The sequence below is a fragment of the Xiphophorus maculatus genome, chromosome 8 (assembly GCF_002775205.1).
Source record: "Xiphophorus maculatus strain JP 163 A chromosome 8, X_maculatus-5.0-male, whole genome shotgun sequence".
NCBI lineage: Eukaryota > Metazoa > Chordata > Actinopteri > Cyprinodontiformes > Poeciliidae > Xiphophorus > Xiphophorus maculatus.
In genome coordinates, this window is record NC_036450.1 from 24,219,109 (window position 1) to 24,239,310 (window position 20,202).

Below are 20,202 nucleotides of genomic sequence, written 5' to 3' on the forward strand. Positions count from 1 at the left end.
AGTTCATTGCTAAAGTAAATCTTTGCAGGTCACCGGGCCCCGGTTGGCCCCCCCATCTAGATCCGCCCATGCCTCGAACTGGAGACGGCGCTTTGACAACAGTAATGCATCATTCTGAGCTTATAAACGAAATGAGTGCCAACTCTACTTCTATAAAAGAAGTTTATTGTGCAGTAGCATTACAGGTCCATTGGAAACATGTCACTGTAGGAAATTGACATGGAGCAAAGGAAACAGTGCAAGGACTCCATGCACAGTGGAAACAGATGGAGAATCTGAGTGAAAAGGTTGGATGCTGGTTTGACTGACTGGTTGATCTGCTGCTGCAGAAATGAAGTCATTCAGGAAATAAAGCAACAACAACAAAACAAGGTTTTTCATTCAAGTAAACACAGATTTCCTTCAAGTTCAAAAGGTTTGGCCCAAAACGAAATGTACAGACAATTAAGAAAAAAACAACAACTGATATGTAAAAACATGAATGTAATGTTAATAACATGTAATAATTGTACAATTATCAACAATTTTTAAAAAAAGGCAGTGATGTTTCGTGCATGAATGTCTAGTGAATGTGTCTTCACATCTTAACCCTTAAACTCAAGCTAATTTTAAAATCTCTTCTTCGTTGTGGTAAAACATCACATTATTTTTTTTCTCGTGACTAAAAAAGTAAACGACTTTACAAATCTGTGCTTTACTAAAAAATAAAATATATTCCAAAAAAATGCTCCGATATTTTCCCCGACACGTAAAAAAATATCCCAGAGTATTGTTCGATCATACGTATAAAAACATGGTGGGCGTGTTCGATGTACAGGTGAGATCATGGCAAGGCGACTCTTCAGAAGACAATCAGTGCCGTTTGTCGAGCCGAGACACCGAGCTGTGGCAGAGGTCGGAGGTCGCTATGTGTGGGCAGAAGAACGGAGGACATGGAATCGCTTCAGAGTCATCCGGATGGATCCCAGCTCGCGGTTCAGTCTCTCCAGACGATTCTCTAAGGCCACCTGATAGAAGAAAATAGCAAAATATTTGAAGTAACAGTTTCAACCCATAAAGGAAAACGGTAAACATTGTCTGTCCAGTCTTGTCACAACACATTTTGCTGGACAATAAACTGTTCCAGTAATTATTGCAATAAATGATAATATTGTTCTTTTGAGACCATTTTCAAGTATTGACAATGACATAATACAATAGATCTAATATTGTCAGGTTTCACCTTAAGAGAGTTTCTCCAGGTTTCAACAACTCAAATTTAAGACTTTTTAAGACTTTGAAATTAAGACCTGTCTCCACAGATATAGGGGGTGGAAACTTGCGTGGGTGACATCATGCTGCAGGTGGGTCTATAGTTTAAAATAACATTTGGAGCTCATTTCAGAATATCGTGATATGTATCGTGATATAGCAAAAATATATTGGGACATTAGATTTTCCTCATGTCCTCCAGCCCTAGTCTGAGTTCTACTCAAAATTTTGCCTGACAGAAAAGTCCTGCGACAAAAAAAACAACAAATAAAAAATGCATTGAATATGTGAGATTAAATAGTCCTCTCAATACAAAATTTAAGACTTATAAGTAACGTATTTAAGGCCAACTTGGTTTTTCAAAAATGAATTGAAGACATTTTAAGACATTAATTTAGTTACATGAACTTTTTAAGCAGACATGGGTACCCAATATATCAATTCTCAGAATAAATAGATTAGATTCGTTTTAACATATTTTGAGAGTGGCAATATATTTTATTATTGTGACTAAGATTTTATGACACATTTAATATTGTGTATAATGTTGCATAATACTGATGATTAAATTGTTCTTGTGGGATTCTCAGTCTTATCCATATGCTTAAGCAAGAAAACCCTTAAGTGAAATATTTCACTTATTGTTTCAATATGTTAATAGTTTCTAATGTTATTTTTAATATAATAAAACAGGAAATGAACTTTGTTTTGAAATGACAGTTCAGTAGTAATCAGTTTATAATTGTTTTCTGGTATCTCACCTCATCTAATCGGGTCTGTAGGCTCACTCTGCCACCTGCTCCAGGCATCCTGCTCAAAGCTGCCTCAATCTGCACACACACACACACACCCCCACACACCCCCCCCCCCCCCCCCCCCCCACACACACACACACACACACACACACACACACACACACACACACCACAAATACACTGATAAAGCAGTGAACACGCTGAAACTCATTAGATCAGAATAAAGGCAGGAGGAGGGATTGAAATGAGCCACCCTATAAGCCTCTTATGTAACCGGCTGAACGCCTGGCTGGAGCTGCACCTTTAAATTTATCCTTCTGGCTTTAAAAAATAAAGAAACTAAGAAGCATCAGACTCAGGAACACACCTGCAGTTTCTCCTGCGTCAGCTCATCAAACAGTCTTTCAGCCTCAGTCAGTGACTGGGTTCTGTCCAGGGCCAGCAGAGCCGGGTCCACTGAGGGGTCCGGCTGCTCAGGACCGCCGCCGTCTCTCTGCTGCTCCCAGCCCAGCTGGGCGCTTCTGTCCAGTGGCTCCATGTGGCCGCAGGGCTCCGGCTCCTGACGCTCTGAGGAAAAAAAAAAACAGAAGAAGAATCTACATTTACAATCAGACACAAATATTAGGTTTTCAGAAAGTGCGGAGTTCCAAATTATTAAAGGTTTCGTTTCTCAAACAAGGAGTAAAATCAAAACTAACTTAGATGTTTTCTAAAATAAATAAACATGCCCAGAATACAATGGTAGAAAAACCCCCAAAAAAAGCACTAAGCTAGCGTGTCCTGGCCACCAGGGTTTTCAGGATTTTGAGCGTTACCTTTCTCTTCTGCTGATGTGAAGTGGAGTCTCTTCCTGGGACTGCTGCTGTGGAATGAGTGCCGCCTCCTGTCAGCGTGTCCGTCGCTGTGCGGACAGACCACAACCAGACAGTTTCAGTGAGTGTGTCTAGAAGCACACCTTTACTGACAGACAGGAACAGAACGCTAACAGTATTTACAGCCATTTCATGATAACTTATTTGTGGACTAACCAGACAAAATGTGTTAGAAAGGGCAGCAGTCTATCACCTTCTGGTCAAATGCAACATCCCAGGCTTTATGGAATGAAACCAACTGTTTTTGGGTTGGAATGTAGAAATGACAAAACAGCATCTTTTGTTAACTTGTTTATTTTAAATGTCGCTATAAACCCGAACTGTTCTTTACATTAAATAAAGTTCCTTAAAAAACTAAAATCAAACTGCAGCTGTCTTCATTTTGTGTCATATCATGATGTTGCACTCTTTCTGTCGTCCTCTACCGCCCCCTACAGCTCACAGCGTTTATGGGTTTGCAACAAAAGAATTCGTCCCGGAATCGCCTGCACGAGGTTTCATTTCTCACCTTTGGAGGTGCAGGTGCTCTTCTCTTGGCATCAGGTGGCCAAAAGCAGTGGAGTAGTTCTCAGTGGGGCAGCGTTTGGGGCTGGACATGGCAGACAGGGGCGTCAGTAACGTCTCCCTCTTGGCTAAAAAGAAGAAGAAAGGAAGGTGGAGATGTCATGACCGCCATACAAACATGCAGATTTGGATAAATGTCACATTTTGTAGTAAGACGAGGTTTCTGAACGTTTCACCAACTTAAATTAAAGACTGTTTATGGCCATTTTGAACAAAATAAGACCTGAATCACGACAAATGTACAACAGAAAATTGCATATCCTGCCAATAAATTTGTTCATATTGACGGTAGCTGCAGCAAAGCTAGCCAGCAATGGTATATTAGCTGCTTGTTTTTATTTTAAGTCTTTATAAGCAATCATCAAAATATTGGCATAATACAAACAAAAAAACATCCTATGTCGAATTTTATACATCAAAAGAACCGAGAACATAAAGAGGTTACAAGATTTTACATTTGTGTAATAAATTTACAGTATTTTTTGGATTACTGGATAAAGCAATGACATGATATTACCAATTCAAGTCTTTCATGAAAATGGAGAATAAAGGTCTGTTAGTACTGAACTTTGCGATATTAGCAGCTAGCTAACGGCAGCCTCAACAGCCTCGAGTCACAGAATGCAGTGAAGACGCCTGCGTGCGACTAAAATTTAAGACCACCACAAAATTTAAGACCTGTGATTATCACACTTAAGGCCAAAATACACCTAATTTTTTCATTATTATTATTATTATTAAAGACATTTTAAGGCCTTGGCAAATAAATTTAAGACTTTTTAAGGGTGAACGAGTCCCTGTAAGAACTTACTTGGAGTTGCAGTAGGGATGTTTCTATGAGCTGCAGGTGGCAGTGAGGAGGACCTGTGGCCCTCGGGGGACAGACTCCTCTGGGCCCTCAGCAGGGCTGCAGTCCTGTCCGCTGCGCCGCGACTTCTCGGGCCCCCGCCGTCGGCCCCCGTAGCTGCCGCTCCTCCTGGTTTCGCGGCCTCCGTCTCGTCCAGCACCAGATCGGGTCGCTTCCGGACCGGCTCTTTGTGTTTCCGCTCCACAAACCCAACGGTGGCCCTCTGATGGCCGACCCCTGCAGACACATAAATGAATTAAATTCTACAGACCGAGCAGGTAGCAGCTGTGTTTGTTTGTGTTTAAGTGAAATAGTAATTGTGCAAAAATACTGTTGGAAATATTTGGTGCATTTCAGGATGAAAAATGAACAAAGCGTCTGCCTCCAAGACAGTTTTACTTTTATTTCTATGTGGAAAAATACGGGAAGTCACATTGTTTACAGTGACTTTAAAACTTTCCGTTTTTTTAACTACAATGTATTTTAATTAGATGTTATGTGACAAGCCATCAAAAAAGTGGCTCAATAATTTTTTTTTTAACCAGTGAAAACCTGAAATGTGCTTTGTGCATTTCTCTTTTGGGATCTCCGCAATTTTTGTGAATTTATAGTCGATTGCTTATGCAAAACAGCTGAAGTTCAGTCAGACGGGACACACAGCATGCATGAATGTCAGTTTTCAAGTCTTCCCATTGATTCTCAATTGCATTTAGGACAGGACTTTGACTAGGCCAAGAGCCTGCTACTTGCAGCTCCAGAGCTATAGCTGGCTTTTAATACCTTTGGACAAGATTGATTAAGAATGGAGCAACGTTTGAACGTTTAAAGATAATAAACAAATGCTGTTTGAATTGTTTTGTTTTTTTATGTGCGTAGTGTAAGGAATATTTATCAGAAGTACTTTTTTTGAACATATCTGAACATTTTATTGAAAGAAAAAATGTATTCTTTTCATGTAAACTTTATTTTATTTTAAAACATAAAAACAAAAATAAAAATTGTTTTTCTTACATCTAAAACTCCAAACAAATTTCCCAGAGTAGGTGTTGTAAAAAAAAAGAAGAAAGAAGCTATTTGGTATAAGTAAGTAGTTCAAAACCGATGAAATAAATCAGTGGTTCTTTAAAGGTGACAACAACATTCTTGTTGTAGATATTTGATCTTTTTCTTGAAGGTGACGTAATATTTGTGTTTCTAAACGAGTTTTATTCTACTGGGCTGAGGGAGAAAATGCCTCTTTGGGTTGTAAAGGTGGCAGACCCCTAAGGGTCCCTGTGCAGCTGTGAGAATGTGGGGCTCACATGGGGCCCGGGTCTCCGTGGCTCTGGTCTCCTCCAGCTCGATCAGGGCCCTCATCATGGGCGTCAGGGGGCTGGAGCCGTCTCTCCGACCGGCGCTCTGCCCCTGCTGTCTGCTCTGAGGCAGCGTCTGCTCGCACTCGGGTGGAGACGCACACCTGCACACCAGAAAGCGAACCGTTCACGCTCACGCTCGCGTCCGGCTTTAAAAGCCGTGCTCCCGACTCTAAACACACACCTCCAGCTGCCGGTTCCAGAGGAAGAGGCGTCCGCGGAGCTGCCGGTTCCAGACGACTGGTCGTTTATCGGGTAAGGTGATCGCTTGTGAGCGTTTGATTGGCTGGTTTGAGTTAGCCGGGAGTTTCTGCCGCCGTTCGACTGGTCAAACCTCCTCCAGGTGACGTCCGGCTCTACTTTACCTTTGCTGGGCGACAGCAGCAAGTCAGGATGGTGGAAGAGACTGCAGACATATTCAGGACAGTAATTCACTGTAGTTAGTATCACTTGTTACAAAAACAGTAACAGTAAAAACTGAAATCTCATTTTCCCATGTTGAACGATTTAGTTATACATCAGAGAACTGTGAAGGGCAAAAGGAAATTATAGCTTTTAATTGAAAATTATGAAAATATCTGGTTTCAAAATTTTGCCTTTTAATCAAACTTTATTACAAAATTGTGCAGTTTGAATATCGAGCACTTTTAAGGTCTATATAGAGAAATCAAGCACTTTCTAAACCTTGAAAACACAAAACTGAAATTCAAACATTTTCAAAGATTTTAAGAAAACCCAGTTGCTCCCACTTTGCTCTAACTGCTCAACAACCCTCGCTGACATGGTGAACAACAATGAGCTCCTACAAACGAGTCATCCGATTCTATGACAATGTCTGGGGAAACAGTCTATATGCCCATTTTTAAAATTCTTATAAACCCAAGGCTTGGGATCAAGCGGAAAGAACCTGGTGAACCCAACAAAAGCATGGCTCTTCACATACGCTGACATAACTTTCTTCCACTTCACAAAACGCATCACTCTGCTTTGGTCTATTACATAAATCACAAATAAAATACACTTACTGCTCATCTATTTCAGCAAAGTGGAAGCGACAGAGTTTGAATGTTACAAAACACAGTTTGTAACGTGACAAACTGTGTTGTATGGGAGGTTATTTGTGCAGAAGTGTTACAAACTTTTCTCCTCTCAGACACTAAAACCCTGCGGCTTTAACTGTGAACATCTAAAGAGCTCACCCTGCCCCTGAAGGTTGAGCGTTACTGTGGGGGGCGAAGCGGATCCTGGCCTGGTTCTCGTGCTCCAGCTGCATCACCTGGGACTCCAACTTTGAGATGACTCTAGGAGAGATTTAGAGAGGAGGACATGGTCATGGATACAGCAGGAGACACCCGCAGGTAATGGGGAATGACGCAAGTAAGAGTAGAACAGTATTTGGTAAAAAGGATACCCCAGTACTGATTAAATGGTTAAAATGTTAAAAATCAATCAAATTAAATCATCAGATTTAACCAAAACATGTTATGTGGAAATTTTGGTATTTTAAGCACCAAAAAGACAGTAATTCATACTAATAACATAATCACGAAATAACAAAAGCTGCATTCCCATTTACCATATAATTGCGTTAATTGGAATTACAAAAATAATTTGGCTTAATGGACACACGAAAAAAACTAAAATTTTTCAAAAACGTTTTTGCGCTAGGTTGAGATGGTTTTTTTGATTTTATTGAAATGAATGAAATTTGCAAAACTGCAACGCAAACTATTTTCATGTCCTACAAGTAATGTGATCAACAACTGCATGTTACTACTGGAGGAAACAACAAAGAAGACAACAGGAAGTAGGAGTAGAATTAATTTTTAATGAACTATCATGTGAACAAACTTACTGATTTTGATTGCATTTTTTATTTAATGGAAACACTTCAGTGCGAAATTGTGCTTTTTCAACATGAGTGGAAATTGACAAAGTTTTGCAAACATTTGTAATGGAAATGCAGCTAAAATCAGGCAAAAGAGACACTTTTCCAAATCAGTTTCTTTCAATATAAAATTTATGAAACCTTAATGAAACCTACGAATGTGTGTCTGGTGATTATGTTTGGTTAAAACATTATTGTTCTTCATTTAGTGAAGTTACTCACAGGGGATAGAGTATACAGAAATGTTACCTGAGTAAGAGCAGCGAAACGGCATAATACAATTACTCAAGTAAATGTAGCTGGTTGGATTATATATATATTTTTAAAAGTTACAAAATCTAACCAGCAAGTGTTACCTCTTCAGCTCAGATATCTGATCGTTTGCATCGACTAGCTTGCTCTCTGCTGACACCAGTTTGTTCTGTAAAAACAAAACAAACAGCAGCATTATGGCAATAAACATCAACTATTATTATTAGTCCTGTCTTACTTATGGGGTTGATGCCAATATTTTAAAAACAACAAAAAAAAAGGCAAATATTGGCTGATACTGAGGTTAATGAAGATGTGACACAATGTTGCAATACCAGAGGAAATGATTTTACCTTTGCTGCTTCGTGTTCCTTCGTCAGAGAGTCGTATTCCTTGAGTAGCTGAGGGGAAAAAAGTGAAGCGTTGTAAATTATGGCTCCCAGTTAACATAGTTGTACAAAAAGGGCTATTAAATTCTTCCACTGGTGTAAAAACTTTGTCATTTTTTTCCTGTCCTTATCAAACATTTCTTATTCAGGGTCTCATGAGTAGCAGCAATTTGCACAGAGTTAGAGACACTATAATATTTTGACTGTGACTTGGACTTTAACGTGTTAATTACATTTTTAATACGCTAAAAACTTTCAAAACTATTAATCACTTTTTTTCTACATACAAAGACCCAAAGAGGAATCACAAAGAAGTGTGATTTGCATCACTGAACTTCACACAGTAACTGTATTTAGTCATATTTTCAAATTTATTGATATTTATTGATGCTCTCACTGAACACACAGTGGACTTATTTTTTTTTTTTAGAAAATTAAAAATTACCACAACATGGCGGGTTCGTTTTTTGAAACAAATTCTGATATTAAGATGAAATATCAGAATTCTTATCATGACAAAAATAATTATCACAATAATAAATGATAAAACAAGAAACACCCACCTTTTATATTTACTCAATAATTTAGAAGAAAAAAAGGTATTTGATTTGAAAATGTTTATTTTGTTGCTATATATAGTTTACAATTAAATGTGAGTCATTTCGATTAATTAACCCTGCAGTGAACTCAATTAGAAGTTTGCTACTACTTTTTACATGATATTTGATCTTTATGGACTCTCTCAGACTCACATCCTGCAGCATCTTGTACTCCCTCTCCCTCCTGGCCTCCTTGTCGTCTGCCTCCCTGCAGGCTTTCTGCGCCGCCTCCTCCAGCTGACGCACGCGGCTCTTTAAGCGCGCGGCCAGGCCGTCTTTCTCTTTGGCCGAGCGTTTGCTTTCTTCCAGCCGCTGCTGCAGGGAGTTCACGGCGGCTCCGGCCACGGCGTAGCGCTCTGGCCACTCAGCCTGCAAATACAAAGTCACTCGTATTCAAAAGCTGCCCAAAAACGATGCCTGAACATTGGTGTAGCTTCCTCTGTTCGGCCTGCTAGCTTCTTGCTATCCCTGCGTTGCTTGTTTAGGAAATTATCATAAGTTCCCTCAAGGTAATGAGCTGCAAATTTTGCATAAAAATGTGCAGGTACCAGGTGTTTCTCCAGCAAGATGTTTGTTGCCTCCAGTTCCTGAATGCGACCTGTTGCTTCAGCCAGAGCTTTTTCTAGATGTTTGCACCTGCAGATAAACAAATGGATGAATAAAATGAATCTAAACTGTAAACATTTATCATTAACATCGCTAATCCCTCTTTACATGTTCTCAAATGTATGTACAAAAAACTTCTACGTTTGGCTTTTGCTCGTTTTTCTGGTTATTTTACGTTTCTGGTGACTTCATCTGGTTTGCAACAAGGCAAAAAACACAGCCATGTGAATGACTGCAAACCTTTCTGTAAGGGCCTGATTGCTCTTCTCTAGGTCCTGGGGCAGATCGCGGAGTTTGAGTTTGTCTCGCAGGATCCGAATCTCAGACTCGTAGTAGGCTTTCAGATCAGCGACGTGTCGCGAGTGTTTCTCTCTGAGGTTCTGCCGCAGTCTGGGGCAAAAAAGGGAAGAAAAAAAGGAAACTTAAGACACTTTCACGTTAAAACAAGGTGCAAAACTTATTAAAGCAAAAAAAAAAAAAAAAAAAAGAATCTTTGCAACAAATTTTGTACCCAGTTAAACCAGAAACCTTCATGTTATAACAAGACGAGTTTTATGTCTCACAATAACAAGAAATGTTTTTGTTATAATGAGATGCAGAACTCGTAAAAACAAGAAAACTGTTAAGTTTTATATCTCGCTTTAACGAGAAACTTCTTTATATTAAGATTTAAAAAAAACGCTCTCCTGACAGTTTACGAACTTAAAAAGGCAAAAGAAGGGCTCACCCTGACCTTTTTCATTTAAATGAGACACATTTTGGTTATAACAAAATACAAAACTCGTCAAAACAAGAAAACCTTCTCGTTTTAATGAATTTTGTATCTCGTTACATCCAGAAACTCTCATGGTATAATAACATAAAACTTCTGAAACCAAAAAACTTTCTTGTTTTAATAAAATACACGCCTCTGACATATTTAGGTTATAATGAGACAGAAAACTCATTATCATGACAATGTTTTCTCGTTTTAACGAGTTTTGTGTCTCATACCCAGAAACCTTCACATTATGAAATATAAAACTCGTAAAAATGAGACACTCTCATTTTATTTTTCACTGTGATGAGAAACTTTTTGCTCTAGCAAAAATATAAAAATACACCCGTGACAGTTTACATTCATAAAAAGGCATTCCCCTGATGTTTCTGATTTAAAAATGGGAACATATTTTGATTGTAACGAGATATAAAACTTGGACAAACAAGAAATGTTCTCGTTTCAGCGAGACGAGTTTTATCGCTAAAACGACAAACATTTTTTCTATAGCAAGTTACAAATATACGCTCCTCTGATTGTTTATAATTTTAGTGTAACCTGTGGGACTGCTGAAATCAGGCGGGGTGAATATTGTCTATAAGGCATCTGTAACATCAGACTCACAGAGACAGGACAACGGGGTCCTCCAGAGACGAAGCTCTGTCCATGTGAGGACTGGCTGACGGCGGCTGCCCGGCTCCAGGGGCGGCGCCGGGCTTCAGGGTGCTGGTGTGAGTGCGGCTCCCCTCTTCCTCGCTGGTTAACGGCGCACTGCGCTGCTGGCTGCTTTCTCTGACCGCCAGTGACGGATTCCCTCGGGAACTTTGCGTCTTAGCGGGAGGTTGTCCAGCAGCTGAAGCGCTGGACGTGTCAGAGACGCAGTCGGTGTCTCCAGGATGGGGGCTGCCCTCCACCATGCTGTCGGGGGTCATGGAGGTCCCCAGTCTGGGGTAGGGGTGGGGCGGAGGGGCAAACGACGGGCTGCTGAAGTGAGAAGGTGAAGTGAAGCCAGACGTTCGATCTGACTGCTGCGTTCCGGCCGCCGGATCCAACGTCAGCACCTTAGCAACGGAGATATAATGTTAGCAACGGAGCGAGTCAGAGAGTTTTCTACAAAAGCCAAATGTTAGAAGAGGTAAGAAAAGATTTGGGTCTCTGAATGAAAAGACGAACCTGTGGTGATAGAAGGCTGGACGCGACAGAACCTTCCCAGTCGGTTTGTTTACAATCTTTATGCTTGTTCTGGTAGATTTCTCTGAGGGACAGCCGCGGCTCCTGGGACGGAGTCTGCTGGAGACACAGAGCGATCCTCAGCTTTTACTTCAACTCGACTTTTTCACAAAAACATCGTCATTGCAACATTTTTATATCCCTTACAGATCTGACTTCCATGAATCTGGGGGCAATAAACTGAGTAAAAACATATGAAAAGTTTTGAAGTGCTATAGAGCACACTAATCACCCTTATTTCATTTGTTTAGCTACAAAACCAGATGTAGTGATGATTATTTAATTTCCCTCTGGCATTAATAAAGTATTTTTGAATTTGAATTGAATTGAATCATTGTCTTCTGTTAGCAATTGCTACATGAAAATTTGCAAGAAAAAATAACTTGGAAATTTCTGAGTTTCAAAAGTTGATCTTTTTCTTTTTTTACTTTTGAAACTCTGAGATTTTCAAGTTTTTCCCAGAAATTATTTTGAGATTAATCCCAAAATTTCATTTTTTTCTCCAAAATTTTGAACTTTTCAAATTTTTCTTGCCTCTCCCCCAGTTTTTCTATGTACAATGGCCCTAATAAGCCTTGGTACATAGAGCTGATGTAGAGATCTGAATCTTCTTTATCTGAAGGTGTGTGAAGATGTGTTTTAGCGCCACCTTCTGACTGGTACTATTATTGTCCCTGTCAGCACATACAGTCAACATCTGAGCGTCATGCGGCTCCTTTACGGGGCAGAAACAGATGACGACGTTTACGTCGCGTAGGACAGCAGGGCGGATCGGGAGGTTTGAATGTGACTCAGCTGGTGTTACTCACAAGACTCATGGAAGCCTCTTGCAGAAGGAGGTACGCTCCGCTGTCAAAGCTGTCCGGAAGGGGCCGATACAGATCGCACTCGTTCAGACGCCAGTAAGTCAGACCTGAGACAGACACAATGAAACATCTGTAGAGCACTTTTTGACATTATTCACCCGTTCATTTGCATGCTTATGTCGGTGTAGGCTACGTGTGTCGCCAAATTACACAGTTCAATTCTGCAAAAATTCACGCAAAATCAACAGACCTCCTCATTACTTCGTGGTAATGTGAGCTCCACACGTTTTTCTGCAAGAACGGTTAAAAATGTTTGAGCTTAAGTGATAACTCCAACCTGCAGGCGGCAGTACTTTCTTTTACAACACTGTTGCGTCAGTCTTACTTAATATCTAGTTGTAGTCCGCAATCGATACGGCAAGCAACAAAAAGTCACATTTAACGTCGCGCATAGGGGCAAATATTGCAAAATTCCTTGCAAATATATATATTTTTTAAATATCAGAAAAATTTTTTTTGAAATTCTGAACAGACTGAACAATGTGAAAAAATTTTCAATATTATTTTATTTTTAAGAAGTACTTATCGAATGCCGATTATTATTCATGGAGTCTGCAGGAGACGGAACGATCCTCAGCTTTTAATTCAATGAGGAATTAGCTGAATTAATTCGTCATTAGTTGACAAATTAATTAGCTGACTGGCCAGAATAAATTCTGGCCCTTTAAGAAGATTTATGACCTCTATTCGGCCCAAAATGAGAATGAGTTTGACCTCCTGGTGCAGGCCAGTCTAAAGTACTGAGCCATACTATAAACCGTAAATACAGTGAGGACACTGAGCATCACTGCTGATCTGAAGAGTCACACTGCTACTGCTGCTCTCTACTGACCTATAATATGATCATAAATGAGATTTTATTCAGTGTCAAAGACTGCTTTTAGAATCAAATCAAAACTATTACTATCAGACAGTGTGAAATATTATTATGGTCGCCTCAGGAGTGTATCAATAACTACAGAAGATAAAAACTAAAGTGCATGGTTTCCTTTGGCCTTGTCTTTTCTTCTCGTTTTAATCGAAGTCTGTGAATTACCTGAAGCCTCTGACATCAGGCTGTCACTGCGCCGCAGCGGGAAAGAGCTGGATGACAGCCCGGCCGATCGATGCTGAAACAGAGATAAGTGGATGGAGCAAGAAAATACGGTTAGAACAACCAAAGCGGACAATGAGCTAAAAACAAAACTGCTACAAATGTTAGTCCTAGAAGGTGAGCTGTTGAAGTACCTGGTCGTGTGAATCTGGTTTCTCCAGTAGACTCTGCTTGCTGTGAGGTAACTCCTGGTAGTCTGGGGTTTGTGCTGTGCCGAGTCCTGCCTTGGTCTTCCTGGCTCTGAGTTTCTGCCTCTGGGCCCAGGAGGTCAGCTGCTGGGTGCTGCTGCTGCCAAAACAACAGAAAATACATTTTATTTTTAACAAAAAAAACATACAACTTCATTCCCTATTTCCTCAATCTGACAAATAAAAGATGAATTCCATAAAATGATGCAGGTAAAACAGCAACACGTTGATATAATAGTTTGTGGCACAGTCTGTGATAAACCCAACTTCAATCAGTTCCAGTTATTAGCATAAAGAAACCTGCCCACATTCAGCCAGTGGAGCTTATGCATCCTGTGGTCATTTACTGACCGCCACAGTTGGAAGCTGCAGCTCATCCTTGGAGGCGGGTCTAGGCTCCCTCAACCGTTTTGCACAGCTGAACGATTGCCACGGGACATTAAAGGATTCAAACACGCACTAAAGACTCAAAGCAACACTCCAGGAGTGTTTTTAGTGAGAGAATAACAGTGATGTAACCCAGAGCCTTAATCTCAAAAACATTGCCTTTCCATAAGGCTGCCCCTTTAACAGGTTAAAGTTTGGACGTACCTGGACGTTTTCTGCTGGTACACAGATGGAATAGGTTCATTGACGGCGTTGGGCCGCTCACTGGAGAAGTCCGGCTGGTACTCTGCCAGAGTCGTCTGTATGTCTTCCTGGAGGACGCTGGTCCATCCGTGCTTCCGCCCTCCGTCGCCATCCTCCCCGTCTTCATCAGGAGTCACCCTGGGCTCGAAGCCAGTTTCCCACAGCGTTCCATAGCCACTGCTGAGCACCGTGGTGGTCCGCTCCTCCGCCTGGTTGGCGGTCTCCAGCCAGGGAGGCGGAGGGGACGGGGTGCTAAAGGGCGTGAGGACGGGGGCTCCCAAGCTCTCGTTGTCACTCGGCACGTTTTTGGGAAGCGGACGTTCACTGGAGATGATGGAGAAGATGCAGTGTTTAGCGTCTGGTGACGTTTTGGTGACGGAGGGGAACTCTGTTTGCGGCTGACCGCTGCTGGTTTGGCGGTTCTGGAGCTGAACCAGGGCCTTAATCTCATCCTGAATCAACTAAACAAAATAAAAAAACAAGATATTTAAAAGGAGAAGAAAAAAATGTCATCACATGAAAGAACTCGATAGCATATGTTTGCTTACCTGTATTTGGCACTGATATTGTTCTTGCTGAGCAAGTATTTGCTCTTGGTATTGCTTTTCAACCAGCTGAAACAAATGCAACCATCGACCCTGATGAAGACAAAAACAGTTTGACAAACGATCAGTTTGTAACTTGAACTTTTAAATGGTTAATCCTGTTTAGTTTCCTAACTTCACAGGTGCACAGCTTCTAAAGGTTAGTAATCAGAAGTTTTCCCTTGTAATATTTTAAGTTGCCACTTCATCCAAATGTAATAAAAAGAACAAAATGTCCGGCAAACATTGTTAGAAGCCATACTGTAAGGAGCAACTATTGCAATGTAACAAAAACCCAGTTAGAATTCAATTATTTGGAAGAAGCAGAAAAATCTGATATGGGTGTTTGTTTTCTATGACAGAGGAGAACGCTTCTGCTGAAAAACTCAAAAATTTGCTGACTAGATCCCAGGAATTGTCTTGAAAAGCAAGAAAATTTCTGAGTTTGGAAAGTCAAAAAAAAATGCAAGAAAAAACTCATTTTGAGATTAACCTCAGAAATGTTCAAGAAAAAAAAAACGTGAAAATTTCAGAATTTCTAAAGTCATAAATTTTAAGTTTTTTTCCAGGAGAATTTCTGACATTAATTTCAAGACTTTTTTTTTTCTTGCAAATGCAAAATTTCTGCTTTTTTTTCTAATGAATTTTCAACTTTTGGGTCTCATAAATTTCCTTGATTTTTAAAAAAAAATATCTGTGATTAATCTCAAATTCTTTTTGTGTTTTGGCAGAAATTTACTACCCCCCCCCCCCCTCTACAATGGCCTTCATACGCCATCATAGTTTTCACACACAAACACTGAGGAAGTCATTTGGATTAAAAATCTCCAAAGCTGCTATTCACATTACGAAGATCTCTCAGCCAGAAAAATGCACTGTAAGATTTCTCTGTTTCTGAAAGCAGGTGTTGGGACTCTTCGTTTTGTGTTCATATTAATTAATGTAATGCATTTGAATTCCTCTGCAATATTAGCAAATCCTGGACCTTGTAGACATGTTATTAGAAGGCTGGGTAAAATAACTTCATTTATTTTTGAAAACACCCCTCCTCTGCAAAGTTTCCTTTATCTTGTATTTACTGGTGGCTCCAGTAAATATAAATTAAAACAAATAAGAGTCAACAAAAAAAACATGTAACGCAACCATGTAAAGGATTGTGTTATAATTGTTAGAAACATGCAGCAGACTAAATGTGATTTGTTTTCAGAAATAACACCAGTTCACATGATGCATCCTTCTTGACTGTAAGACCATGAACATGTTAGAACAGTCATCCTTCCACACAATTTTACCTCATGGCTTGGATATCAGCCGTTCATTGAAGAATCTAGCTGAGGAATCATCGTGTTAAGCAATGCGACACAAAATACACACTAAAAAAAGTTTAAAAATCAAACATTTACTTAAGAGACAAAATAAAACTCATGAAAATGCACCATATAAATAAATCGCAATATGTCTCTCAGGTTTTCTTCAAAGCATATTATTTAAAGTGTATTTTTCTGATAGAAAAGATGCCCATCAACAATAGGAACCCAATACCAGGTATGCATGACTTTGTAGCGTATATAAAAGCAGAATGTAACTGATCATTTCTTAAGACAAAAATTAAATACGTCTGATATTAATATGTCAAATGAATGTTTAACACAGAAAAAAAAAGATGGAGTAAGCGTTGCTACTTCCCCCAAAGAGCTGGAATGCAGTGGAAGTGAGTGTGTTTCATGAGAGGAAACAGGGCAAAAGGGCAGATTTCCATGATTCCCCTGGACTTTGATGTGGATTGTTTACCAAATAATGAAAAGCAATCATATCAGTGGCAAAATCATAGAGCAAAAATGTGGGTTGTGGATGAGCTCCATTAGCAGCTCGTTCCCACAGACACCTTGTTTAAAGGGATAGTGAACCTGCTGAGAACAAACACTTCAGGTTGAACCGAATTGCGTCAGTGTTTCCCCTGCGCATCACTTGCTGCGTATGACAAGATCAGCTGCAGTGTGGTGCTGTGCCAGTACTATGGGCTCTCTGCAGGTGTGTGTGTGTGTGTGTCTGCAGAACTGACAGGTGCGATCCGCAGAAAAAACTAAAAGTGACAGCTCAGAGATGAGGCTGTCAGCTGCAGAAGAACAACTGCTAAAGCAGCAATTCCTGGCTTCACTTCGGACAGCACCGGCGTGTGCTTAGGATCTCATTTACATACGGTCTGTGTAGTTTTATCTTTCAGGCTGTGTGATTAACTCCCACCTCACAGTCCTTCCAGATCTCAGGGTCTGTTTCTCCGCTGCTCTGAATTTCCTGCACTAAGGCCCTCAGGGTCTCCAGGGAGCTCGGGTTGATGAACGGCAGGGTCTTCCCATGCTCAAATGCTTCGTCTGTGCTCAGACACAGGTTCCTACGACAACATTGCACTGAAATTACTTATAAGATACGGGCAAACAATGTAAAAGAGAGACCAAGGCTTTTCTTGTATCATTTTTCTTTGCAAAATGACACAAAAAATAAAAAAGACAAAGAAGATTTTAAGAAAAGAAAAATATTACAACGGTAGGCAAGATATGATGTCTTATAATCAAGAGTCTCACTTGGTATGAATATTTAAAAACTGTTACACCAACACTTAGTATAGTATATATCGAAACATCGCTCAATCAAGAAAATATGACTGTCTATTGAAAAAAAAGGAGAGTAAGTCTTTTCCAAAAAATCTCAGATATTTTTCTAGAAAAAACCCTAAAAAATTCAGAAAAAATACTTTGAAATTTGTGTTTTAAAAGTAATACATTTTCTACAAAAGTAATTTTTAAAAACGTTCAAATGTCTGAGCGTCAAATGTCTACATTTATTTTTACTTTTGACACTCAGAGACTTCCAAGGTTTTTTCCTTGAATATTTTTGAAATTAATCTCAAAATGGAAATTTTTTCTCTAGCATTTTTTTTTTTTACTTTTCAAACTCACACATTTCCTTTTTTGTTGTTGTTGTTTTATTTTGGAAAAATTTCTGATATTAATCTCAAATTTCCAAAGTTATTTCTTGAAAATTTTCAACTTTTCAAACTCAAGAGTTTTCTTGTTCTTTCTAGAAATTTTCTGAGATTAATCCCTAAATTTTGAACTTTCTTGACAGAAATATATATATACCAAAAAACTATGTGTGACTATACATACCTGTATGTGTACATATATACTAGTATTACTGGTGCAGGTAAAAAAAATATCTAGAATGAATATACAAATATTACCGTATTGCTAAATGTACATAAGCGGCACAAATAAAAGCAATATTGAACCGTTTATGACAGTCAGTAATAATATTGAACCTAGCTTTTTCAGACAGTGAGGATTACTGGTGATGAGCTGGCCAATGGGAGGTCACTATTATTACACCATCTCATCTCACAATTATATGCTGTGCTTATCTTTCACATAAAGCACCAAAAAATAAATAAATAAATCAAACGTCTATGGTTTGCATTGTGGCAAGATGAGAAAATGTTCAAATGGTATAAATACTTTTCCAAGGCGCTTTAGTTGATATCAGATCATTTTTGTTGAATTTTTTTTTTTTTTAAAAACAGCTGCAGTTTCAAATCCCGCTTCGCGGCTCACGCTACAGTTTACAACATGACTTTCATTTCCTTCCTTACAAATGAATGCAGCTCATGACGTTTTCCGACAAGATTAATAAGAAACAGGAAATAAATAGCAATAAGAAAAAATTCCATTAATCTCATGGTAAATTAAAACTAGCTCAATCATTTCCATTTGTGTGATTTATTGTTTTTCTGTTTTCTCTCTTTCAACCAAAACTTGGATTTGGTGCTTTGGTGGTCTTCTTCTTTTTCTCTCTTTTTTTTTTGAAGAACAATTTTGTTTACAGCAACTTCACAATTCATTTTATTTGTTGTTTTGTTTATTTACTTTGGGTACTGAAAATGTCTTCCCGTTCCAATGTTAAAAGCTTATTGATCTTTGAATATACATGTTCTTTTATTATTACCGATACACTATTGTATAATACCGTTATCTCAAAACAACAATGTCACGGTTTATCGCATCAACTTCTGGGACGATCTACTGTCCAGCAAAATGTGTTATTGTGACCAGGCCTGACCAGAACATCTGAATACTTGAACATAAACGCAGCTTATATCCGAAAATGCATCTTTTACACATTAACTGTCAAGTCTCCATTTTTCACGCAGAGCACGGTGTGTGTGTGTGTGTGTGTGTGTGTGTGTGTGTGTGTGTGTGTGTGTGTGTGTGTGTGTGTGTGTGTGTGTGTGAGTGGCAGCACCTGATCCTGTTGCATGCCGGTGTGATGTCCACACGCCTGCTCTCCACGGCGCCTCCCGTAGTCTGGGAGACGGTGTGCCTCTCCTCCAGGACGGCCAGGCCCGAGGCTGACGTCCCCTCGGAGGACACCAGGGAGGTCTCGCTCTCCTTTCCTCCATCTCCGTCGGCGCTGGCGTGGCAGTGGCTCAGAGCCCCCGAGCTGGACACATCCTCGGAGATACTGTCATCGGTGGACATGTTTACGGGCCCATCTGGAGGGGGTCTCTCTGACAGCTGGGAGCCAAAACAAAGAGTGCCGAGTTGGAGTGAGCGTCTGCAGGCGCTGCACAGCTGTGGCAACAGTGCCAAGAAAAGCCTCTGTAACCTCGGTTGAGGTGGGCACTATCATCCCAGAGTCACTATACAGCCGCGATATTTACACGTAACATGTCCGGTGAACATGTATTAAAACAAACAGCAAAAAAAAAAAAAAATAAAATAAAATGACGTTCAGGTGTCAGTGTGACGCATTAGCATCGATCCCTGTGTTTTAAGGATCAGGGGTTACGTTTCCTTTAATTTAAGATACAGCCTGAATGCAGCATGTTTTAATTAATGTGCGGCTAATTAAATTAGCAGAAATAGTTAGCGCGGAAGAGGCAGGCAATATCACAAATATTAATGGGAGCAACATTAGCTTTCAGAGCTGTGATGTCTGTAGCACCAACACTTGAAGTTGCCAGTCCTGAATCTGTTCGAAAGAGTTTATCTGCTGCAGCTAACACCTGCAACTAGCGAGCTTTTCGGATGGTTAGCCAGTTAGCTCAGTTTGGCTAAGTTGGTGTATTACAGGTTAAGAAACACGGAGACAAGCAGGACAGGACTAATAGTAGCATTCAACTGCAAACCGCTTCACAACACCAGGCAGTGTCGCTAGTACAGCTTACACCAATTAATAGTTAACCTACCGGTTGGTTTCTAATGTTATTATATCCATATTTCTCTGAGAGAAGTCGGACTCGCTAACTGTGAGCTGGTTGGCTGCTGCACTGCAGTGTTCGCTGTCCGCTGAACGTTTACAGCCCCCAACCCCATTGGTCAGAATGAGATCTGAAATACAGACGTCTGATTGGTTCGTATTTTCACATTTTATTTCTATTGGTCGAGGGAGAAGATAAGGAGTGTATAAATGACAGGCCAACCTG

The 20,202-nt window shown here is 39.9% G+C and overlaps 1 protein-coding gene across 3 annotated transcripts; it reads right to left on the minus strand.

Annotated features, from left to right (window-relative positions):
- Positions 1–148: 148 nt before the first annotated feature.
- mphosph9 (M-phase phosphoprotein 9) lies at positions 149–20,059 on the minus strand. Of its 3 annotated transcripts, none has more exons than XM_023338592.1 (24): positions 19,966–20,059; positions 19,020–19,291; positions 16,968–17,115; positions 14,688–14,777; positions 14,101–14,600; positions 13,456–13,609; positions 13,265–13,337; positions 12,172–12,275; positions 11,306–11,419; positions 10,757–11,193; positions 9,616–9,765; positions 9,318–9,405; positions 8,923–9,138; positions 8,135–8,182; positions 7,886–7,950; positions 6,841–6,942; positions 5,826–6,047; positions 5,591–5,745; positions 4,254–4,526; positions 3,387–3,510; positions 2,822–2,907; positions 2,374–2,573; positions 2,013–2,081; positions 149–1,007 (listed from the first exon to the last, which is right to left on the minus strand). In XM_023338592.1, exons 2-24 carry the CDS (start codon positions 19,253–19,255, stop codon positions 906–908), a joined length of 3,756 nt encoding a protein of 1,251 aa, XP_023194360.1. In that variant the 5' UTR covers positions 19,256–19,291; positions 19,966–20,059; the 3' UTR covers positions 149–905. The 3 variants fall into 3 exon arrangements, with proteins under 3 accessions (XP_023194360.1, XP_023194359.1, XP_023194361.1); XM_023338591.1 differs by having other exon boundaries at positions 11,306–11,422; XM_023338593.1 differs by having other exon boundaries at positions 906–1,007; positions 11,306–11,422; positions 13,456–13,606.
- Positions 20,060–20,202: the final 143 nt, after the last annotated feature.